The sequence below is a fragment of the Phragmites australis genome, chromosome 20, assembly GCF_958298935.1.
Source record: "Phragmites australis chromosome 20, lpPhrAust1.1, whole genome shotgun sequence".
Lineage (NCBI taxonomy): Eukaryota > Viridiplantae > Streptophyta > Magnoliopsida > Poales > Poaceae > Phragmites > Phragmites australis.
In genome coordinates, this window is record NC_084940.1 from 11,895,410 (window position 1) to 11,921,325 (window position 25,916).

General features: G+C 43.2%; 1 protein-coding gene across 1 annotated transcript; it reads right to left on the reverse strand.

The window, feature by feature from the left end:
- Positions 1–645: 645 nt before the first annotated feature.
- On the reverse strand, positions 646–25,266 carry LOC133901457 (uncharacterized). Its single transcript, XM_062342822.1, has 4 exons — positions 25,114–25,266; positions 2,353–2,567; positions 2,072–2,225; positions 646–853 (listed from the first exon to the last, which is right to left on the reverse strand). The coding sequence occupies exons 1-4, from the start codon at positions 25,264–25,266 to the stop codon at positions 779–781; spliced, it is 597 nt and encodes a 198-aa protein (XP_062198806.1). The 3' UTR covers positions 646–778.
- Between the last annotated feature and the right edge of the window lie 650 nt (positions 25,267–25,916).

A 25,916-nucleotide genomic window follows, 5' to 3' on the forward strand; every position in this document is an offset into this window, starting at 1 on the left:
CCAAATCATTCAGTTTTGCTCAACAGCAATATCCACATCAACATTACCTAACATTCAAAAATGAACAAAGACACCAGCAGAAACATGATTCAGTTAACGACAAGTCACAAGTAGTCAGGTGCGCGACAGTACACCACATTATGAGTGACGAGATGGGGATATGAGCTGGCTTGGACCAGGTGTTCTTCTAAGCTTGCGGAGCAAAGTTCACTGGCACAGAAAAACAAACACTTCAGATATGAGGGAGAAGATTCACCTGCTAAGAGGGGCAGCGGCGCAGCACAGGACCTTCTTCAAGACATTCAACCAACACACAAAGCTAGAACATGGATTGGAGGGGGTGGCGCAGCAGTAGGTGGAGCGCGAAGCTGGCAGCCAGGATGTAGGCGCTGGTGCTCTGCGCCTGCAGGTACTTCTGGATGTGGAAGTTGACGGCGTACGCGAAGATCTGCGGGATGAGTCCGTAGGCGAACTCATGGTCGCTGGTGCCCTGCACCTGCAACTGAGTACTGCCCTGGAGCCCCGCGAGAAAAAACTATCAAATGCCCTGCTCCGACTTGAACTGCGCCCCCCCCCCCCCCCCATGAGGGAAAACTGTCCCCGTCCCTACCCCGTAAGGATCCCCGCCTCCACAGGAGAAATTGCTCAACAAGCAAAAAGTCACATTTTAATGCAGTTGATCAGCTACATGGTACTTAGGTGACAATAGATGTTCATTCATCAAATTGAAGGAACTTCTGGGCAAAACTTGACAGGGGTAAAACATGTTTGTGCTAATCTAGGCCTTGATAGCATACTTCCTCATGGGGAAATACTTCTCACGCTTCTTCTCCCTCTCAGTCTTCAAGGAGAGCTGTGCAATGAAAACAACGCAAGTAAACAAACAGAAAGGGCCAACATAGTTTAAAGCCAGAAGATAGACTACTGCAGTTAGTGAAGAATGCAGATACATAGGTGAGGATTTCATCTCAAAGGAAAACAGGACCTAATGTCTAAGCAACCAAGTAGTTAGTTAAGTGGAGCACTGAACAACGTCTAGAAAACTAGCACGGATATGTAAAGCCCAAAGAATAATCGAAGACCTAAAATAGCTGTGGTGACTAGCATTTACTAACAGTAACTTTGGATCGCTTCTCAAGATGTTTCTTACAGTGGCCAAAAAGAATCATAAACACAACAAGACGTATACAACAAACAAATAGCAAGAAGACATACCATGACATGCAACCCGCACAATACAACTAAGACCTACTTTGACTATATCCAATTACAAAAACCGGAAGAAAAAAGCTGTCCTCAAGTTTGTATTTATTCACTAGGAACAGATTTGAACACCTCAAAGACATTAGACAAGAACCACAGCTCACTCAAACCATCAGGCCATTTGTGAATATTATGTTCTTGTAGGAGTACTACTAATTCAACCAGTACTATTTTCTCCAGCTCACTCAAAACCTCAAGCCATTTATGAATCCAATATTCTTGTAGGAGTAGTACTAATTAAATCAATTGTGTTTTCTCCTCGCTTGTGCCACCAAACATCTCTATTCATTTCTGCCTTTGGATTGGAGCTGAACAATATAGACTGCTTAATATTGCATTCAGTCAAACGAAGTAAATACTCAAGCCACCTAGCAATTTCACTGGCAATTAAACACACAACACACTGACACTACGCCAAGTTGAACCCAAACACAGAATCACTTTCCAAACAATAAAGTCGGCGACGTCGCAAGCCAATTAGCAAACAGCAGAAGAAACGAATTAAACAAATCACTTGCAAACAACTATTGAATAAGCCACACATACATCTTAAATGACACTGCAACCATCCATAACAATTTTTGAAGTATACCCATCTTTTCTACTAATACATAAAAATGGCATTTTGGACAAGTACATTTGACCCACATTTACATGACGCACATCAATTTCACTGAACACATCTAACATTAATAACTAGGGTTACCACACAACATTAAAACCTCCGTCAAATCGTAAGTTTCAACAAGGTAACAACACAATACGTGTAGGCGTTGTAGGAAGGGAGAGAAGAGCATGGCGTACATACCTGGTGCTTGGTGAGGCGCCTGCGGATGGCGCGGGTCTTCTTGGGGCGGAGGTCGAGCGGAAGCAGCTTGTTCTTGTACGCCTCCCGCAGCGCCGCCTTCTGCTTCTGCGAGATCACGGTGAGCACGCGCGCGACGGATGTGCGCACCACCTTGCTGCAAAGAAGAAGCCACGGATCCACACCTCGGTTTCAGTCCGCCGCGAGCGCAAGGAGATGGAGAACAAGATACATAGTTTAGAAGCGAGGGCGGGGGGGGGGGGGGAGTGGAGCAAGCAAATCACATCTTGGAGAGCTTGTTGGGGGCACGACCGCGCCCGCCGCTGCCCGCCCGAGCTTGGCATGTGAGGGGCGGCGGCCGACTGTGTAGGGGTCGTGAGCTCCAGTGGGCAAGAGCGACGGCGCCGGCGTCGAGGATGTGGTGCAGCCCAGCGGAGGTAGAAGGGTCCGGCGGTGGCGGAGGTGCAGACGGGCGGCCTGCCGGCGGCGGCCAGTGCGGCTACAGCGGGCGGCAGGGACGGCGGAGCCGGGCGGCAGGCCTCGAGTGTGGGACGGGCCGGCGCCGTGGTGGAGCATGGTCGTGCGGAGGAGGAGACGCGACGGCGGCGGGCTCCGGATTGGCGGCAGCGGGCTCCGGTTTGGCGGCGGGGGACTAGGGATTGGGGAGGGGCGGTCGGGCGCGGGATGCGTGGGGAATTTTGGAGTGGGGATGTGTTTTGCCTGTGCGAGGGAAAAGTTTAGCGCGAGAGTGTTTCGCCGCGCGCGCCGCTGAAAACACCCTGTTTGCCGAGTGTCAAATAGAGGACACTCGGCAAACAACTGATTTTTTTTTAAATTAAAAACCCACCCAGATGTTTCAAATTTCTTTTCATTTCTTGGGTAAGACCTAAAAATAGACTCAACAACATGAATAAGATTTTTCTACCCATTTTTTCCTATTATTTCATGCACTTGCAGTACAAATTTGACTTATATCCATTAAAAGCCTAGAAATGCACTTAATAAATTAAAAATAGCAAACGAACCTAGAAAAATGCCAAATTTTAACATCGAATATGCTATATTGTATGTTGAGTTTAAAAAAAGTTTCAAAGTCAAACGACGATTCAACCGTCACTTCGGCTTCAAACTTGATCCGTTCCCTCTCGAAACCACGATTTTTCCTCGGAGATGCTTCGGTTTCTAAGCATCATACGTGACAACTTTTGCGAAACCTTCTCAAATTTTTACCACAGCCTCTACGTATCATATCATGACACATGGCAAGTCTCATGTTTTTCAGACTTCGTTTGCTTTTTTTAGAATTAAAAAACCAATAAGCTACATGTTGGTGGTCGAGTGTTGCCACCCAGATATTTCAAATTTCTTTTCATTTCTTGGGTAAGGCCTAAAAATAGACTCAACAATATGAATATGATTTTTCTACCTATTGTTTTCCATTATTTCATGCACTTGCAGTACAAATTTGACTTATATCCATTAAAAGCCTAGAAATGCACTTAATGAATTAAAAATAGGAAACGGAACCAGAAAAATACCAAATTTTAACATGGAATATGCTATGTTGTATGATGAGTTTAGAAAAAGTTTTAAGGTCAAACGACGATTCAACCGTCACTTCGGCTTCAAACCTGATCCGTTCCCTCTCGAAACCACGATCCTTCCTTGGAGATGCTTCGGTTTCTAAGCATCGTACGTGATAACTTTTGCAAAACCTTCTCAAATTTTTACCATAGCCTCTACGTATCATATCATGACACCATGGCAAGTCTCATGTTTTTCGGACTTCGTTTGCTTTTTTTAGAATTAAAAAACCAATAAGCTACATGTTGGTGGTCAAGTGTTGCCACCCAGATGTTTCAAATTTCTTTTCATTTCTTGGATAAGACCTAAAAATAGACTCAAAAACATGAATATGATTTTTCTACCCATTTTTTTTCCATTATTTCATGCACTTGCAGTACAAATTTGACTTATATCCATTAAAAGCCTAGAAATACACTTAATGAATTAAAAATAGCAAACGGACTCAGAAAAATACCAAATTTTAACATGGAAAGAGAGGGGGAAAGAAAAGAAAAGAGAACAAAAGAAAATAAAGAAAATAAAAGAGAAAAACAAATTAAAACATTTTCGTGTTCTAAAATAATGAAATAAGAAATTTTTGCCGAGTGTCCGTTAGACGACACTCGGTAAAGGAGGGACGCGCCGTCAGATTCCGTCCGAAGGGACACATGGCGCGGTGTTTGCCGAGTGCCCGACTTTGCCGAGTGTGTTTTCTCGAGTTTACCGAGTGTTTTTTTTTGTCGAGTGCTTTTCACTGGGTTTGCCGAGTGTCTACTTGTTTGCCGAGTGTTTTCGTTCGGCACTCGGCGTATTGGATGGTTTGCCGAGTGCGCGAGAAAATGCACTCGGCAAATATACAAACACTCGGCAAACTAGCGGTTTCCGGTAGTGGGTGAGGCTGATCGTAAACTAGGGCTCGAAATCTTTATTGAGCTGTAAGAAAATCCCCGGCCATGTGCAGCTCATCCATCTTGGTACCTCCCAAAACGCAGGTGAGTTGACCAACCCTCTAGATCAGCAACGAGCAGCTTGTCTTGAGCCCGAAAAGAAGCAGAAAACAGGTGTAAGCGAGCTGTAACTAGCATCAGATCAAGGGCTCTCATAATAAAGAACTGCCTCACGCACAATTGCGCAGTTCTTGTTCTCACCGCACAGAATGCAAGGACGTTGACCAAACCCCTCTAGATCTACACCGGGCAACAACTTGACCACCGAAAGAGGCAGAATCAGGTGCAGGTTATTAGCTGGAAGTAATATAAAATCTAGCTCTGACCTTCACGATTAAAACGAACTTGTTTGTTTAAGGAAGTGACTAGAGCAAAACAAACTGACGCAAATAATTAGTAATGGTAACAGAATTACAGTAGTATTAGCATGGAGCCCACATGGTGGCTGCTGCACCGGTGGTCTGGGTCTCGAGCCAGGAGTTAGTTGTGGGCAGCAGCAAAGCGGTCAGCTGTGTGCACGCGCCTTCAATGAGCGGCGGTTGCTGCCCGTTGTTGCCTCGTCAGTTTGGGGTCCAGTCCCGTACTCTGAGCGTCTCGGTCTCGGCGGAGACTTGGAGCTGCTCGCAACCCATGCACGGCCATGTGCGCTCGTCCGAGGCCACATGCGCGCTGCTCCCTCCTCCACGCCCCCTCGCCGTTGGGCTCGCCATGTGACGCTGCTGCCGCGCGCGTCCTGGTGATCGGTGAAACCATTCGTGAGTTCGTGATTGCTCGTGGGGTTTCGCGGTTCTTTTTGTGCGTTATCGTGCGAACCTGCGTGCGGGGGTGTGCGGTTCGAGGCCGTAGCGCCGTGCGTGCCGCCGAGCTCGTGCCATCGCCTAGTTTCCTTGGATGGTTGACGTTAGGCTACTAACAATGCTGGTTAGCTACATATTAATTAGGTGCCTATTTAAAAAAGATGAAATCACTTAAGAAGAAATCAGCTTTTTGAACAATCTTAAATGACTGCAAGATAAGAAATTGTCTTGTAAGTCATAAAAAACTAACAACACACATAAATACATTAGAAGTTTATTTTTTAACAGTAATTTCTTATTATATCTTTCCTCTTAGACATCACTTAAGAAACAAGATATTGAGAGTTGGCTTAATTTACCCTTTGCTTTCGTAGGTTAAGTTTGTCGCATACTCCAGTATCATACTTAACGTTAATACTATGTCGGCATGAGAGTGAGTTCATTAATTATTGTAAACTTTTGTGTTGATCCGAGCCGTCATGACTATGTTAATTCATCGCATCTGTGATATCTTTTCTTTGCGACTACCATTGCATCAGTTAAAGCGTCTACAGCACTTAAGCTAGTTGCTAAATATTACCTTCATTTTAAAAAATAGGGTGCCATTTGTCCCCACACGGTCTTCAAAACTAAAGTTTGATTATGAATTTCTCTTATATTATATTATTTGTAGCAACAAAATTATAGTCACAAGAAAGTATTTCTAAATATGAATCTAATGGTATCATTTTTTATCACAAAACTTATGTGTCGCTAGACTAATTATTAGTAAAAAAATTTAAAGTTTGAATCTTGAATTCCGTGCATTCCTTATAAAAAGAAATGTAGGGAGTATTATTATATTCACATCAACTGTAGACAATGTAATAGCTAACCTCTCCTATGGTTGATTCACAACACAATAAATTTTTAATTAGTCCACCCACACATGTTTCTCTCTCAACAAATCACCATGTATGTCTTGTTTTTAATGCCTCATGCGTTAAAATCTATCTACAAATTAAGAGCTAGCTTTTCTCTCCCTTCTTCGCCCCTCTTTCCCTGCTAGACAAAAATATGATGTAGACAACTTTATAATAGCTTATATGTATTGTTAGAGACGTTTTTATGTTACTCACTGTGCCCACTAGACTGGCTATGAAGTTAAGTTGTGATGAGAGGGGGGGGGGGGAGCACGATGTTCTGTGAGCCGAGACCCTGATTTAGAACGAGATGGCTCAATGCATGCATGGGTCTGAGACGACAAGAACACAACTGTGTTTGTGTTCGGTCTCTACTCTACGTGGGAACATTTCTATGGTCCCTTCAAGTTTGATATGACTCCCATTGTCACCATAGTTGTTGCCTTCTAAAATGGGTTCCTCTTGGTTCACATTTTCTCGGTCATGTCGGTGCTAGTTGCATTGCATCATGTTGATGTATAACTTTGAAACAATTACAAATAGATAAGTCATTGAGCTCACCTATCGCTATAAAATAGTACCTCAGATCTAGATCGGCATGTGCACAGTGGCGTATGCAGGACGAAACATCTAGCCATTTAGAAGATGCTCACATATAAGGCAAATGAAGGATAATCTCATGAATCTCATACAAATAACCACTTCTCCAACCTAAGACTTTTAGCAGGTGCCACAAGATGGTGGCCTTGTGCTTGCGCCTTAGCTACACTGGAATTGGATCCGCCCTGCATGCGCATCTCTTGGTGTAGCCCACGGCTAGTGCTTCACTTGATTTGCCACCATCAAGTCTGTTCTACCATCACCTAGCCACTCGGTGCCACCTAGACGCCTTTATTTTTTCTGAATTGGTAAGCTATCCGCTTAGGTGACACCGGTCGGGGAAGAAGCAACGGTGATGGGAGAGAAATGCCGATAGTGAAAAAGAAAGAAAACCAAATGACGACAATAGGGATGAAGAAAGAAAAATGGCCTGAAAGAGTACAATATTTCTCTTTACTCAATAACTATGGACCAACTAAACTAGAGATTTACTTGGGTCAATACGGGAAATTCCTAAACCCTTGTCCTTCATCCTCCAATAGTTGCATGTGCTCCCCTCATCCTTCCACCGTTGGCAACGCTGAGGGCATCAGAAATCCTCCACTATACATACTTCTCTTACCTATATCCCTCTTCTTCTCCCTCCTTATATCCTTCACCTCTCATCCTTGCAATTCCATCATCCGCTAATGCCTCAGGATATTTCAAGATCCCCTTCAGAAACATGTAGTATTTATTTACAATAAAATATTCTGAAAAATGCACCAAAAAAAAAAATTCAAACGCATGAAACTAACAATTTGTTAAAATAAGTGAAATATGCTACCAGTTCGAAAACAAGGTGAAATATGCAACCGAATCCTGAAATACAATATCGGGGCCAGATTTTGGTACATTTTCCACTGCTCAGACACTTTGTTTGGATCTTGAAGTTATGTTACGAACTTATGGTCTGTTTGTTTGGGCTTCTATTTTTGTTTTCTCTGAAAAGCTGTGTTTTTGTCTTTTCTGAAAAACTGTTTTTGATTTTAACGGTTAGATTTTACAATAATTTTTTTGGCTTCTAAGCACACTACTTTTAAAAAAACTATTCTAGCTAGCTTTTCAGCTTCTAATTCATTTTCTTAGAAACAGGCTTCTAACTTCTTTCGAAGCCAGAAACAATCTGAAACAAATAGACCTTAGGAAATATAGCTATTGCGGAACTTGGCAAAAAGTTGTACTCTATGCTCATAGTCGTAGGTAATATTCTCCAATATTACTAATCATTTTCTCTTGAGATGAATATTACTAATCGTTGATTACATAGCTTTTGAGAACATAAGACATTTGCTTCCAGAAAAAGAGAATAGAAGACATTTCCTTTCCAGTTTCCTTTTTTTTAAAGCAGCCAACTTGCTCCTGGCTTTTGGTTGGTTCCGGCGTACGGGCCTACGTCAGCAGCATCCTGGCCTAGCCTAGGCTCAAACAGCCCAGTGGCGTCGATGCATGTGGCCTAGTCCAGGTGGGAACAATTGGTAGAGGAGGGCGCAGTCTCAGCCCACCTTTTGTACGGCTAGTTCCCGAAGGGAGGAGGGGGAGGGCTGCCCACTGCCAGCGGTGGAAACAGCGCACCAACTCAAACGCGGGCATGCGTCGTGGTAAGCAGCCCAGTCCGTGGTTTCCAGGCCGTGGCCGGCTCCCCGCGGTGCTCGTGCCGAGTGCTGTGCGGGCGAGCACGCTCAACGAACTGAACCAAGTTGGAGTGTTGGATGCCGCCATGCGTCCGCAGGCTAATCACGCTGCACGGCTGCACATGTTTGTAGGGGTCTTGTGTACTTGCTGCAACTCTGCAAGCAAGGCCCAGCTTCAGTCACTCTGGTCAATATGTACAGCCTTGTTTACTTCTGGCCAAAACCTGTGAAGCATATGCAAACCTATAGCAGGTAGAATAGGAGCGCAAAAATCTATGCACTTATCAAATGCAGAGCTCATTCAGCCGCCGGAATGCTGCAGAATGGCAGAACATATGCAATGAAGTATCAATACACACAGCATGTAGTTCGCACTCCAGCTGAGCAAGGATATAAGGGTAACTTCGGTGGTTATCTCCAACTGTTATCTCTTATTTCTCTTAGCACATTTTTCAATGGTTATTTTCAACTGTTATCCTTAATTTTTCTCATCACATTCTCAAAAGATTACATTCTTAATTTTCCATACCTCACAATACTTAGATCCATCTCTTATTTTCTCTCTTTAAAAGCTAGTTTCCCAAAATTCCCATCCATATTAACTTCATTTTTACCCCTACTCACTTCTCTTCTCTATATATCATAATAATAAAAGCTAGCTGCTATCTGTAACTACTGAAGTTGCCCTAAAGACTCTAAGCCACATCATGCCACATGACAAGACCGTTTGAACTCAGAACACCTGATTCCAACGCCAGCAGTGTTGCATCTGATCGAAAGGAATATTCAAGCTCAACAAACAGATAAGCATGCAGGCAACCAGGAAAAACATGAACGTCAGAACCTTCACCGGTAAATTTTATAGACATCAACCATTTAGTTACAAAAAAGTGCATCTCACACACATAATTCAACCACTTATAGTTACAAAAATGTGCATCAGACACGTACCCACATATGGGAATGTAAAGTTGGCGGTACACTACTAAATCAGGATAATTTTTTCTCAATCAGCTTCTTTCTTTGTCCTATAAGCTAACCACACCGAAATTCAAAATGATCTGGTATGGTTTCTCATTTCACGTCTCGCGAGCAACGTCAGTTTCTCATTTCACGTTTTCAGACAAGCTGGCCATGGCACCTGAGAACGTCGAGAGTCGATCAAACATTGTTTGTCAGTCTGCAGAATCACCATCTTTGATCCAACTGCGCATTTATAGAAAGCCATATCTAAGCAGTGCCTAGATTTAATTTTTAATGTATTAGAATGTTTTTGATTAATTTCTTAAATAATTTGTATATTTTTATGAACTTTATTCTTTCCTATCCATAATTATTTATATTAATTATGTATAAATTTTGTTTATAGGAGTATCTATTTACCTATTGATATGTCAAATACGTTGATTGTGTTTTGAAAATGAGTTTTGCTCTTCTGGGCGCTGACCTTCCAAACATCCTCGGCTCTTTTGTTGTGGTTTCTTTTGCATGATCAATCTTGGAATATATATACTACTAATTTAGCATGTTGTTCTTTACTTATGCAGTAAAAGTTTTAATCCTTAGAATGGCAATTCTTATTATCTTTGTTGTAGTGTCATCATTGGGTATTTTAAAATGGATGATTCACAATTTTGGATGCACCTTCAAATGTCCCCATTTAATATTGACAATATTGTTACATTCTCAATCCAAACTTTATGGGAATTATATTTCCATATATCATCTAGAAAGTTAAAAATAAAATGTCAAGCTATAAGTTGTCTAAGAACGAGGAAGTTCATTAATCACTAACTTAAAAATTCTTGTTTCTTTTAAGCTATCTTACTGGGGAAAGGATAACACAGCTATATAATGTTTTTAGAGACAAAAACACCTATATGTAATCATAACAAGATAGCATCAATGCAAAGAGCTCTCCAAGTTCATTAAAATACTCTATTAATAATAAGTGGATCCTCCACATAACATTGAGCTCTAAATGAAATTCCAAAAAAAAAAAAAATTATGACGCAATGTGAACATATCACGAAAAACATCTTAAAAGTAAAAATCTAGTGAGTTCACTATGAAGCAATCAAACTGGATGGTATGTATGGTCTTCTTTTGTAGAAGCTTAAAATGTTAGAAGACAATATGCGACACATAACAGTATACATTTTAAAAATGACTGTACAAAATTTTAATATGCATACATATTAGTTGTGCTCTTATGACTCCACTAGCTAATGAACAGATTACAAAAAGTACTGGTAACACCTACTCTCTCTGTAGAGAAATAGTAGACGTATTTCTTTTTGAAAAAGTTAAACTTTGTGTATTTTGACCAATATTTAATCAAATTATAATAATGTCTAGTGTATAAGAATTATACAACTAGGTTCATGATTCAAAATGATTTCACACTATATAGGTTTTATAGCTATAAATGATATATTTTATACGAAAACCTTAGTCAAAATTTAATTTCGAAGCTCGAGCCAGAAAAATACGCCTACTATTTTTGAATGGAGGAAGTACAATATTGTGCACATAAAATAAGATAAATGGTACTAAGGAAAAAAATAATCTCGGTCAGCTACTCAGCTTTGCTACCTTTACAAGCAAAGCCGAGCAAGGAAGTCATCAACTAGGATAGATTTATTTAGGCTAGCCATTCACCCTCTTGTAATAGACTCAGATCAATACAAGATGTTGGGTTATTATCCTAAGTGAGGTCCGAACCTACCTAAAACCCCCTCTGTGTGTTCCTTTGATTCATCTATTTGAAGCATCCCCCATCTATTCTATAAATTTGTAAGATCAACGGTTTACCCATCGTTGACACTGTGTAACTGTAAATACCAAACACATTGCAATTTACATATTGCATTTGAAATCAAAAGATAAACATACCATGTGATGCTATGTTTCTATTTTTGCAACAAATCAACAATGTTGACAGAGCATCTGATGATTTCCCTGATAACAAGAGATTCAAAAAGAAATTAGCAGCAATGTTTAGGCAAAAACAAGTTCAGGAAAATGACAATATCATCATGAAAATATTATCCTCTGTTCTCACCAATTATTTGTGAAGGAATACAAAGTCGAATCTTCCTTGTTTCAATCATTCTTGAGACCCCATGGCACGACTCAGCTGCCTTGATGAATTGATGCTCAATTTCTTCCACTTTGGACAAAAGATCCTTGATACGCCAGTGATGAAACTGGTCGCGTCTTCTTTTCCGCTACATGATTGTTTGGGTACATTTACCTTGTCTACAATGCAAGCTTCATTTTTGTTGTTATCACTAACATTTTTAGAATCCACCCCACCTATAACTTGAGTCTGCACTTCATCAAGGTCTTTCTCCAAGCTCGTGTGATTGGGTAAATGTGTATCAAACATATTAATACTGTTACAATCCGTGTGATGCAAATTTAAATGACTATTGTTCCCATGGACTTCTTTGCATTCAGGTGTGCGCAATTCTTCTTCCATCTCAACAATTTCACTTGAATTTTCAATTGAAGAAGACAAATCCCTTTCATTCGGAGGGCTCCAATTTTGCCACCTTCTAAAGCTAATACATCCGCTGTTCTCGGGGACTATTGTTTCCATGGACTTATTTGCATCCAGGAGTGACCTATTCTCTTCTTTCACCTCAACAATTTCACTTGTGTTTCCAATTGAAGAAGACAGATTATCCCTTCCATTCGGAGGACTCCAATCTTCCAACCTTCTAAACCAAATACCTTTTCTGTTCTCGGGGACATGGGATGGAACATTTGGCATGTCATAAGTTGGATCAAAGTAGTCCCACAAGGGGCACAAATCTGGGGGCGGCGCTAGCGGTGGAAAGAAAGCAGAAATGTGTTGCTCTTTTCGACGAAAGCTGGCCTCACTTGAGTTGACTGTTACTGTCAAGGAATTCTTGCCGCTGACTTCATGTGACTAACATCAGAACTAAGAGGTCCTGGTTGTGTTGGCAAGTTAGCACTGTTTGTACAATTTTCCTGGAGGAGATACCGATGAAAACTTCGTATCTGTTAGTCAGATAATGGTCTACTGCATTTTGTGAACTTCCTGCATAATTCTCCACATACACATCAATATGTTAAGTACAATAGGAAGTGTGATACCTAAATTAATGACGAAACTTACCAATAATGGCAAAACTCGTAATTTATGTGTATGCCACAAGAATTTGTGTGTGTGTGTGTGTGACACTAGCCTCCCAATTGGCATTTGTGTATGTGATGAAAGAGTAACGTTTGATTTGGAGTTGGACTTGTGTTAGGGTTTTAGTGGAAACACACCAAGACAGAGAAGCTAAACACAATATCAACACACAAAACATGATGTGTTTTTTTAAGTGGTTTGACCATTTTGCCTATATTCTCGGAGCATGACTACGGACGCTCTTCCCTATATTTATCTGTTGTTATTGTTACAGTTACACAGTGATGTCTAATATTTATAGGTCTAGAAATAGGATAAGCATGCAGGAAAACTAGGAAAGACATGAACATCAGAACCTTCACTGGTAAATTTTTATAGACATCAACCATTTAGTTACAAAAAGTGCATCTGACACACACATAATTCAACCACTTATAGTTACAAAATGTGCATCAGACACATACCCACATACTGGAATGTACAGTTGGCGGTACCAAATTACGATCATTTTTTCTCAATCAGCTTCTTTCTTTGTCCTATAAGTTAACCACCAAAATTCAAAATGATCTGGTATGGTTTTGTAACTTGCCTCGACCGTCCAATTCTGCATGCCTCGCGAGCAACCTCGGTTTCTCATTTCACGTTTTCAGAACGTCAAGAGCCGATCAAACATTTTTATCAGTCTGCAGAATCACCATCTTTGATGCAATCTCTGATTTCTCATGATCTCCAATTGATTGGCTAGTACTATCATCTGCATGGACATTTTCCTGAGATCTACCTCAAGGTTCTTGATAGAATCACATGATTCTTCAGAAGGAAGCTTCATACCAATCTCCTAAGAGAATAAACATGGGAGAGTTTAACTTCAATTCCTTCATCATGAGTGGTCGTGTGGTGGTACCACACGATTCTGCAGCTAGAAGTGCAGACCACTCACATAGGATTTGTAAGCATCAACCCAGTTGCCCAAACTGGACCAGAGGAAATCCATCTCACTTAATTATAAGGTTCATCAGTGACGGTTTGTACAATTTTCCTGGAGGAGATACCGATGAAAACTTTGTATCTGTTAGTCAAATAATGGTCTGCTGCTTTTGGTGAACTTCCTGCATCATTCTCCACGTGCACATCAACCTGTTAAGTACAATAGGAAGTGTGATACCTAAATTAATGACAAAACTTACCAATAATGACAAAACTTGTAATTTATGTGTGTGTGTGTGTGTGTGTGTGTGTGTGTGTGTGACACTAGCCTCCCAATTGGCATTTGTGTATGTGTTGAAAGAGTAATGTTTGATTCGAAGTTGGATTTGGAAATTGATGAGGATTAAATAATTTATAATAATAACAATATACCAGAGATGCGGTATACCATATAAGTAAGTACCTACGGTACACGTGTCCTTCACTCGATCAACACGGTAGGTTCTAAAAATCTCCATGGCATATAAGGCATGTGTAGGATTTTTGGGTAGCTTATCTTGACCCACACAGAAACTATCCTCGGATAAAGAAATAATCTTCTAGATATTCGTAAGATATGCTACCAAGAAAGGTTACACTCGAGACTACGAGTATGATACGCTCCCCCAACCCAACTATATAAAGTGGGGTAGAGGGAGAGGCAGGGCATCTGGTCTCAAGTCGACAAGAGAAAGCCGAGTCAAGAGGGAAGCAAATTCAACCCTTTGAAATCCATATGCCATACCAGGATCCCTCCGATTGGATTTTCCGTACTAGACACCCGAAGAAAGAGGGAAGCAAATTCAACCCTTTGAAATCCATATGCCATACCAGGATCCCTCCGATTGGATTTTCCGTACTAGACACCCGAAGAACTCACCGAGGTTGTAGTAATAGATCTAGACACACCCCCCGTATTGTAATCCTTTTGTACTTGCATAAGCACGGTGACACATGACGTAGATCTTTTATCATAAGGAAGACCTAAATCTGCATAAATCTTCATGTCTATGCATACAACACGCCAGGACATTTGCGTATCGACTTATGAATCATCGACATAAATTATAGTGGTACTAAATATTCTTACACCTTTTATTGGATAACATGGACCCTAGGCCATCGACTGTTGTGTCTATCCGACTCTCTCACTCTCAACTTGAGTAGATACATAACTCCCTCCTGATTGCTGGGATTCTCTTGCTGTATATCCTGCTGAGTTGTTGAGATGGAGATCCTTATCTCCATGTAAAGCAATCAACTATGAGTATGAAAAATAAATGGAAACACGACATTGTGTGTTCTTCCTATCAAAACTCACGCTCTCCCTCTCTCACTTTTAAATATTTGTGTAATTTAAGTTGATGATGGGTAGTATAAAAATACAATATATGATTGTCCTATATGTATACAGATCTCTAGGGTGTTTGGGAATGAGTAGGCTACACTAGTGCAAAACAAAAATTTCTAGCACGTTCAACCAGGAAACCATACGAGTAGAGGATCAAAGATCTTTACCTCTAGACGCATAGTGGAGCGAAAAAAGAGTTAGAGCAGACCAGTCCAACGTCCTACGCGTCGATGTAGAGGAAGTAGTCGAACTCAACAGGGTTGTCATAGATGATCAACCTCATAGTTGGGATCAAATTTTGGGTTTGGCTTCGTTGTCAGGAGCATTCTAACTACCTAGTCAGGAGGGTTCCGACTAGTCGTGATTGCCTGGTCAGGAGTGATGCTGAGCCGATCAGCGCCGCAATAGCAGTAGCGACTCTACGGTATCCACACGTCCCAGGATGGAGCGTCGAACACCGGTGTGCTAGCACCGCACGTACATCTAGGGTTTTGAGAGGTCAGGTGGAGAGGGCGCGGCTAGGGTTTCGAAGTGGCTCAACTGTGCGCCTCCTTCCCCATGCCTCCCTTTATATAGATCCTATAACTGATGACACATCATATAACAATTCCAACAATATCCCAAGGTGAGTCTATCCAATATCATACTCTCTAACATATGTCTACATTATTGATTTGATATCTCTATATCTATGATCTGTGAAACATGATCATCAATCAATACATGTGCTAGTATGTGAATCATTATTGCCCTACATAATGATACAAGACTAGAGATCATTTAGAATATAATCACAATAAAACAAAGAGCTTCACAAATAAGTTACATACTTGCTAGTTGATGTAAATGATAATTATCCAAAGAACCGAATAACATATTATTCAAAAGTACATAAATATAGACGTGATCCAATCATATCTATGATTGCCTCTACAGCATATTACCAACATAGAGTTTCGTGTATTCTTGGGCATACGTTCATGCCTAGGAAAGGAATCCTTAGACCTATGAAAACTGCTTGTAGGAACCCGAGTATCCCGTAAACAGGGAAGTCTATCTCTAAGGATAATAGAATCCTATTCAGAAAGGAGTCCAGAGGCCACACGGCGATCCCCAAGGCTAGGGACTCTGCGAGGGAGAACAAGCAACAAAAGCCATAAGCCAACAGAAGAAATAAGCGCTCCACGAGCCCCCAAGCCTTCTATACTCATGATCTACATCAACATCTCGCCGAGACTACACGCAAGGAGCCCTAGACTAGGTTTAAATCCCATTTAGGATAGCCAGCCCCCCCTGTAATATGTCTCGAAGATCAATATAAGAACACATGACGTAGGTCTATTATCCTTCGGGAGGTCTGAACCAGTACAAATCTCTGTTTTTTGGCGTACGATTTGGTTGAAGGGAGTATCCCCTACTTTATTCACATATTCATAAGATTGGGGGTTTACTAATCATCGACAGCTGGCGCCGTCTGTGGGAACTACGACAAAAGACGCCGAATCTTCATCACACAATATGTCACCGACTCCACCCAAGTATTCACCAAGAACCCAAGCTTCTCAGACGAGGGGTTCTACAACAACTTTGCCCTCTCGACCGACAAGGATTTGATGGTTGATTAGGTGGATCTAGGGGACAACTTCCTAGTGACGATTCTAGCAATGATGTAAGTCATTTTATGTATCTGTGTGCTAGAGACTACAACATTGAGCTCCAATCGCTCGGTGACCCAGACGATTGCGCAAGTGACGTTTGCCACAAGTCAAGGTCTTCCCCCATGGCTTCCGACAATATGGATTGCCAAACAACCTATTTGGAGGCATCCTCTGATGACAAGTCCATGATGGACATGGACTCCTCCTCTACTAGAGCATATCGTCGAGAAGTCTTCACCATCGGGGACAGAGGTGCTAGTTTATCCAACCTATGTCATTGATCCGGCTACGGGTAACAATCAACCCCCACCGATGACAACAACTCCAATCCAAAACCCTACAGGGAACCTGGATCTTATGTCTTCCAATCATCAGCAAGGAGCCTAGTATTTTAGATCTACGACAGCTCAGAGGCTCCTAATTCTACAGGATGCCCTCTGATAGCCCCCCTACTATAGATCTGAGTACTCCCGAGGGCAAGGGCTGACTCAACTTGATAGATGATCTCACCATGGAAGCTCAGGCTCAGGCCGAGAACTCTCTTCAAGTAGCATCCACAAACAACTCTACCTAGGGGAAGTCCATGCTGGTTCTTCTCATGATGAATCGATTCCTAATGAATGATAATTGATAGTTACCATGTCTAGGCACCCCAGGGTTTCCTACAATTCCCGGGGGCATATCTCTATCTCCAGGAAGGGGATCCCTGGATGAAAGAAAACTACCCGTAGGTACCCCAGGCGTCCTGTAACTGGGAAGGTTTATCTCCAAGAATAGGAAGGAGGAGTCCAGAGGACATACAACACCCCAATATATGTATGGAACCATGGGGCCCTACGAAAGACACGTCCAAAATGAAGAGACAACAAGGCCCAAACAAACCGAATACAAACCAACAAAAGACGATCAATGAAGTCACCGACTAGGTTTAGATCCATCTAGGCTAGCCACATACTCTCTTGTAACATACTCAAATCAATACAAGATAAATATGACGTATGTGTATTATCCCCAGGGAGGACCAAACCTATATAACCTCCTCGGTGTGTTCTCCTGCAATTTGTCTACTCAAAGCATCACTTATTTCTTCAACAAGTACATTAGATCGACGGTTCACAAATTGTAGACACTTGGCACCGTCTGTGGGGATCATGACAATAGGCATTGAAGAATCTACACAGAACATGCTATCAACATCTCCCAAAGCTTTGCCGAAAATCAGTTTTTTGGATGAGGTGTTATACGACAACTTTACCTCTCTTCTCGATGAACCGGTGATTGATCCGGTGGATTTCAGCGATGAAATTTCCGGTGAAGATTCAAGCAATGAGGTAAGTCTACTTATGGATCAATGTGCTAATGATTACGGCATCGAGTTTGAACCACTTGGCTGCCAAGACAATTGTGAATGTCCGATTCACATCAAGTTGGGATCTACCCCCACATCTTCTGACAACATGGATTGTTAAGATACCAATCCGGAGCAATCCGATGAAATATCCATGATGGATCTGTACCCCTCCTCCAATGGATATTACCATCAAGAAGTTTTCGCAATCGAAGACGGGGGTGATAGTCTGGGTAATCATGATGACGATCCTACAAACGAGCAGGCACCTATGACTCTGGGTACGGGTGATGGTCAGTACCATATGAGCACACCACCCCCGATCCTTAATGGAGTCCCGTTATTTCCGTCTCCTGAACATCAACACTGGACTGACTGCTTTAAATCTGTAATTGTTAATAGGATCCTTACTCTACAAGAGGCCCTCATGCACCCTCCGACCAATGATCTAACTACCCCAGCCGGTAAGGACTGGATGAACTTAGTGAACGACTTGACAAAGGAGGTCACCATCTGAATGTACTTAAAGTTGCCTAGAGGGGGGTGAATAGGAGTTTTTGAAAATTAAAACTTAGCAGCGGATTAATCAGAGGCTGGATACTCCGGTGAAGGTCGGATACTCCGGTCTGTCCAGAGTATCCGGTCTAGTCCGGAATATCCGGGTTATACAGGATTTCGAAAACAAATGAATCTAAGCAAGTTTACTAGAGTCTAAGAGATACCACTAGTTCTACTATGAGTAAAATGCTTAAATAACGATAGCTAGCAGTAAGATTCTTACAAATACTAGAATTTGGGAAAAATCCCAAAACTACAACAATTAGTAAAACTTGTACAAATGAGGAGACACGAATTTATCCCAGAGTTCGGCCACCTCACAAAGAAGTGCCTACATTTCTGTTGAGGAGCTCACAAAGAGCCGGGTCTTTTCCAACCCTATTCTCTCCTAGCGACCACAAAGATCAAGCTAGATTTTCTTACTCAAGTCAATGGCGATTACAAACTTCCCGTGGCACTCCATAATTGTTGGGTGCTCTACGGGCGACGCCTTGCCGTCTAGGAGCACGAGGCTCCAAGAGAAAGATTACAAATGTGTGCTTGATGACAAACTCAATGCTCAACAACTCAATTTCTGTTCCAAACATAATCTCTCAAATTTGGCGCAAAACTAGACACTAGAGATGTTTGGAGGGCTCTTGAATGCTCTTAGAAAGTTTTTTCAAAGTGGAGCTCAGCAGCAACAGCAAGCAATAAATGCTAGGGGGTGTGGGGGTATATATAGCTAACCCTAAAAAACTAGCCGTTACTGTTCTGACTCACCTACCCCGGAGTATCCGGTGAACACTGGAGTCTCCGGCCTGAAATCCAAAATGGGATCAGAACAGTGTCAGAACTAGCCGTTACGGTTCTGTTGAACTGTCCAGAGTATCTGGTGAACACTGGAGTCTCCGGGTGGGACTTAGTCACCTCAAAGAAACAATCCGGAGACTTGCCGGACTCTCCGGTCTTTCTAGGTACCGGAGTATCAAGTGAACACCAGAGACTCCGGTCATTTAAATTAAAAGCTTACCGAGGCTCTCTGGCGGAGTCTCACTCGGAGACTCTGGCCAAAAACTTCATCTACCCGGAGTATCCAGTGAACACCGGAGACTCCGATCTTTTTAAATTAAAGGCTTAACAGAGGCTCTCTGCCGGAGACTTTCTCGGAGACTCCGGCCAAAAATCACCAACTACCGGAGTATCCGGTGAGCACCGGAGACTCTGGACAATTAAAATAATTTGGAACCGAGACTCTCTGGCGGAGTCTCTCTCGGAGACTCCGGCCTAAAACACCGAGTACCAGAGTATCCAGTGAACACCAGAGACTCCGGACTCAGGACATTCTGCCTATTTTTCCCGGTGTCCGTGGGTGAATGTGTCTCTCAACTATTGGTTCTAATAGATTACTTTGAGCATTGAGACACCATCAAAGCTAACAAATGCATCCCTCTTAATAGTACGGCTTTCCTAGACTCAATTTCAAAGGTAAAACAAATTAAATCCGATTGAGTACTACAAACCGCTTCTCTTTTCTTTTCGAGGGACGTCAACGTCATGTATCTTCACCAATGAGACTAAAACCTGTGCATAGCTTTAATAAACACATTAGTCCCTTAATCGTTTTATCATCAATAAGCCAAAACCCACTTAGAGGGCCTAGATGCACTTTCACCATCAAGGTCAAAAACTCTCATCTGGACCTAGTCGAGAACAATGCTAATCGTGGCAGACTCAACAATCCCCCGTTGCGAGACACATCAAACTCGAAGAGGTGTAACCCCCGAAACAAAGCTTTCTGGGATGACAATCGGGTGAACAACCATCGTTGAGCCTCGCTGGTAAAAGGTCTTCCAATCAATGACTTGCACGAGGTCATCAACGTCCGACGAAGGCACCCGGGGGCTTCTAAAGAGGTTTCATCTACCCCTCATCGATCTAATCGGGGAACGTCCCAACATCGATCAAATTAGGAACAATCTTCGATATCTATGGGAAAGACTCTCGAGGATGCTAGAATCAAGCAAAGCACCATTAGCGGATGCTTGGCCTTCTCTCCAGATTTACGGAACATAAGCTGACCAACAAGGTTTTGCCCCAAGATGATCAAGAAATACAATGGAAGCACAAATCCCATTGAGTTACAAAGCGGCTGGTGCGACAAAAAGGTAATAGAAAATTACCTCCCTACTACCCTTGAAGGGGCAGCTAGGATATGGTTGACCAATTTACCGCTGGCATGATCTACTCGTGGGAGCATCTTTGCGATGTCTTTTGAGCCAACTTCCAAGGTACATATGTTCGCCCTAGCATGAAAACTATATATTCCATTGCGAGCAGATGGAAGTGAAACCTTGTGCGAGTTTGTACGATGCTTCAGCAATATTTAGAACAACATCCCTAAGGCTAGCGACTATGACATCATGCAAGCATTCATCCAGGGGGTCAAGAGACAGAGATGCATGGAAGATATCATCATTCAGGATCCTAAGACGGTCAAGGAGAAGACTCAGGGCATCAAGCGCCGTCAACCCGGGCTCGAGGGTGACAAGGCAAACACCAAGCGTAAGAAGAATGCCAATGGAGGTAAGGGCAAGACAAATAATTCTGAGAAAGTTTTTACAAATCTGCATGACATCCAGCCCAACAAGCGTCTTGGTTCCTCCCAAGGCAAGGGATCTACACTAGGCTCTAAAGAACACAACAGTAAGCCCTGGTACAACCTCCACTAGACCGATAACCACAACCTCCATGAGTGCTGCCTCTAGAAGAAGATAGTCAAAGCGGAGGTTGAAAAGGTGGCCAAAGGAAAGAAGATCTAGGTCATGGCCCAGGGTAGGGATTCCAGCTCCAACAGCAGTGAGGACGGCACAAATCTGATGTTTTTTCAGCCGGACAAGAGGACAACGGACCACATGTTCGGCGGTTCTATATCCTACGAGTCCAAATGGTAGTACAAGAAGGTGGCTCGAGAAGTCCTAGCTGCTACCTCCAAGGGTCACCAGGCTGTTAACTAGTCAGACACTGAAATATCCTTTGGCCAAGATGACTGCCTTGATAACTTTGTATGGCCAGGTTGCTTCCTAATAGTGGTCGAGCATACGATAAATAACTGCAGGGTTACCCAAGTTCTCATCGATGGAGGGAGTTCTCTAGACATCCTCTTCGCAAATGCACTTGAAGGGATGCAGATCTTCCTGTCTGCTATCAAGCCGGTTACTCTAGCCTTCCATGGTATAATACTTGGATCTTCAGCCACTCCCATTAGCCAGATATCGCTACTTGTTACCTTTGGGAAGCATGACAACTTCTAGACTAAAAAAAGTTCTTTTTGATGTGGTGGACTTCGAGACGACATATAATGTCATTTTGGGAAGACCTACTCTCGCCAAATTCATGGAAGCTACATATTACGGTTATCAGTGCATGAAGATACCGGGACCTGAGAGGGTCATCACCGTCTGGGGTTGCCCCAAGGAAGGTCTCCGTTGTGACAAGCGGAGTCATGACATGGCAGTTCAACACCAACCAAGCGAGGAACCCAAGATCTCAATGATCAAGGTAAATAAGAAGCCTTGATCGTGATCATGATCATAGCGCCTTGAGACGCAAACCTTGAAACCCAAGGGGATTGGCTCTACGGCTAGTCCAGAGCCTATGAAACAATGCCTACGCTACAACTGAAGTAATAAGGGTCACTGCATATTGACTTAATCTAGTCTGTGTCGTTTAGGTTTAAGATTATAGATGTACATAGCTCGTTGGTCATCAATAAATTCAGTAAGTCCCAAGTGTAAGTACTAAGAGTACCTTTTCTATAATAATAAAGACAATATTGCCTAAGAGGTTGATCAAATCCCTTTCTTGCCTTACTTGTCTTTTTGCGCATCGTCATGCCCGACAAGCGGGATAAGTCACTTCTCGGGTCCTTCATACCTAACGCGCACCTGGGGTGGCAAATTTTTTTTCTCAACTCCAAATCAATATGAGTTCTCTTTGTGTTATTATGTTTTAATTATTTCAAGTTCCTACCTGGAATCCTTTTTTCCAAGTAGAGAGTCGGGAGCTTAATAAATACTAGATGCTAGAAATCGAAAACAACATATTGTGCACCCTCTGAAAGCAGATTCTAACAAGAAGAGAAGGATCGTTGCGTTGCAAACTCGGGGTTGTGAAAAGGCTCTTTATCGTGTTTCATGAGTGACTGGTGCTACTATAGAACATGCCATTAGTGGCGGATCAAAATCGTCATCAGTGGGGGTATTGAACCCATGCTGATTACTTGTCACTGATAGTCAGTGACTATCAATGCCAGTTCTAGAACCGACATTGAAAGGCCCAATCACTGCCGGTTCGTGGCTCCAACCGCCAGTGATAGGTTGTTGTCCGTGTAAAAAAAGGAATAAATGAGCTAGCTCAATTCGAGCCGCTTGGCTGCCGTTCCCGTCGCCGCTCGACGTGGTGCTCCCGCCAGTAATGCTGCAACCGCATACTCAAATCGACTCATCGCAACACAAGAATAGATCAATTCATCTCATCCATATGAACACATCTCACAATCAAATCAAATAAATCAACTTATATCACAATCAAATCGAACAAATCGAACACAAGGTGACTCATCTCATAATCAAATCAAACAAATTGAACACAAGGAAAAGGCTGCTGTGGTTGACCTCACCTACGCCCTGCTTGCTGCTATCGCCGCCACCTACACCTTGCTGTCACCACAACCCACAAAGGGAGGAGGCCAGTGGGGAGAGGCTGCATCGGGAGCTCATTGGCTCGACGTGCTCCGTCCTCAAGCCATCCCTTGCTACCGCCACCGCCCATGCCTAGCTACCACCGCTGCCCGCAAAGAGAGGAGGCCAGTGGGGAGGGGCCACATCGGGAGCTCATCAGCTCAGCGTTCTCCGTCCTCAACCCATGCCTTGCTGCTGCCACTGCCCATGCCTAGCTGCCACCATCGCCGGCCCACGAAGAGAGGAGGGCGGTGGGGAGGGGCCACATCAGGAGCTCGTCAGCTTGGTGTGCTCTGTCCTCAACCCATGCCTTGCTGCCGCCATCACCCATGCCTAGCTACCTCTGCCACCTGTGAAGGGAGGAAGACAGTGGGGAGGGGCCACATCAGGAGCTCATCAGCTTAGCACGCTCCATCCTCAACCCGCGCTCGCCTCATTCTAGGTTTGGCCACCCTAACTGAGCTGTGACCCTAGCATGAGTGGATGAGAGATTGAGAGCACAAAGACTTGAGAGCAGAAGGATGAGTGGATGAGATAGGAGGTGGAGTGGATAAGAGATGAGCGGTTGAGAGATGATGGACTAGAAACTATCAGCCGGCCGAGCGGACGTGAGCCAAAAGTTAATTAAACCAAAAATTTGGGTCCAATCATCAATGGTGGTTCATGACTAGAACCGGCACTGATGTTGGTGCCAGTTCGTGTTACAAACTGGCATTGATGTATTAATGTCAGTTCTTAGTGGTTCCATCATGGTTTGGGCGTAGGAGATTAAGAACCGGCAGTGATGAGCCGCCATCTATGGGCGGTTCTGTAGTTGTGTGGGGGCTACGATGCATCCCACTTAAGCGGAAAGAAGGCCATTCATAATAAGCGTTTCGACTAGTGATAAAAGCATCATGAACTAATCGAAGGAATAAGCCAATAAGAAAACCACGATACGCTAGAGCATTTCAATTCAGAAGAAAAAATTGAAATACACACCAGATAGTCTGGCGATAGGTACTGTGAATGATAGAGCAAGAGAGGGTGCAAGTTGGCTCTGGTGGACTTACATGCGTAGAATGGTCCAATGATGTTGAGTATGAATGCCGAATAGATCACCAGAGCTTTTCCTGTAGAGAGGGTGCAAAATGGCTCTGGGGTGAATGCTACTCGCCGGATGGTCCAGTGATCATGTGAAGAGAACACCAGACTGTTTCCTACAGAGAGGTTTGAAAGTTGGCTGGTCTCATTGTTTGCACACGCCGGATGGTCTGGCGCTCGGGAGGGGTACACGCAGGAACATCTGGCGTTCATGTTTTCTCTAAGATGTGCTTTGAACTGAGAATTCTGTTTTTGAGCTAGCTGGAGATGGATTGGGATATGTGTTTGCTTGCCTAATATTGTGCATGTGATGGATGCAACTTGGCGGCAAACGGTGAGATGATCAGGACCATCCAGTTTTCAGACATCCTTTAGCCTTTCTCTTGTTTCTATGCAATCGTCTGGTGAGTTCATTTTTCTCATCATCAGATTATCTGGCGTGCATATCTCAGTGTTCTTCCCAAAATAGTCCAGCTTTTATCTATGGCAATCATCGGATCATCCGATGCTCATATCTTCAAATCAGCTCTTTGTCACATCCTCCTAGACTTTAGTCTGGCGTTCTTTCTTGTCATCAGTAGATCATTCGGCATTCAAAAATTTTATCGGGTCCACTTGGCATATCTAGATTACTAATGTGTTAGAACCCTAGCCTGAATTTGCCTAAGTCCTCGCCCTCCCTCTCCACATCGCTCTCCCCTCCAACTCACCGACATCGCCTCCTCACCCTCCCTCTCCGCTTCGTTGATGCCTCTGCCCCTCCGTGCCGTCCACTCCACACCCATCCACGCCACCACCTCCTCCTCCCCTATGCATTGCCACTCCACGCCGCCTCCTTTGCCCCTCCACGACCTCCACTCCATGCCCCTCCATGCTGCCACCTCCTCCTCCCCTACGCACTACCATTTCATGCCACCTCCTCCGCCCCTCCGCGCCCTCCACTCCATGCCATCTCCTCCACTCCGCACACGCTGTCCTCATCACCGTCCCCTCACTGTCCTCCTTCTTGGCCCCATGACGAGGCCGAGGAAGGGCTCGAAGTCCATGCCACCGACCGTTGCTTCCTGGGCCCCGATGGCCATGGCCACACCACTGACCATTGCTGCAGGTGTCCCAACGGCCATTGCCATGGCCACATCGCCGACCGCTATTGCTGATGCCCCGATGGCCACGACCACGCTATTGACCACTGCTATCGATGATGCTGATACAATTTTGATTGCCATATCTAATCAAATGAATACGGCGTAGGTTTGGAATCACTTAGTAATGTGTTTAAGTTTTTCAGCTTCCACCATTAGGTGCAAAAGAATACTCTAACTTGCTGTGTTTAATTCTAGACTTTGAATCAGACAATGCAAAATTTAGAAAAGGAACAAAAAAGATTAGACCAACAATCCTGCAAGAGAAGCCATGGACCAAGATATAGTTTTGACTGCCATATCTAATCAAACAAATTTTATTATGCAATACATTGGGCATAAATTTACAGGGCATTCCATAACAGTGTCAA

Excerpts from the sequence above, each read along its gene's own strand:
- LOC133901457 (XM_062342822.1), bottom strand. The coding sequence starts at position 25,266 with ATGGAGTGGAGGTCGTGGAGGGGCAAAGGAGGCGGCGTGGAGTGGCAA. Across the intron at positions 2,226-2,352 it reads CCCAACAAGCTCTCCAAGAT|CAAGGTGGTGCGCACATCCG; the intron begins GTGATTTGCTTG and ends TCTTCTTTGCAG. Across the intron at positions 854-2,071 it reads GGCGCCTCACCAAGCACCAG|CTCTCCTTGAAGACTGAGAG; the intron begins GTATGTACGCCA and ends TTCATTGCACAG.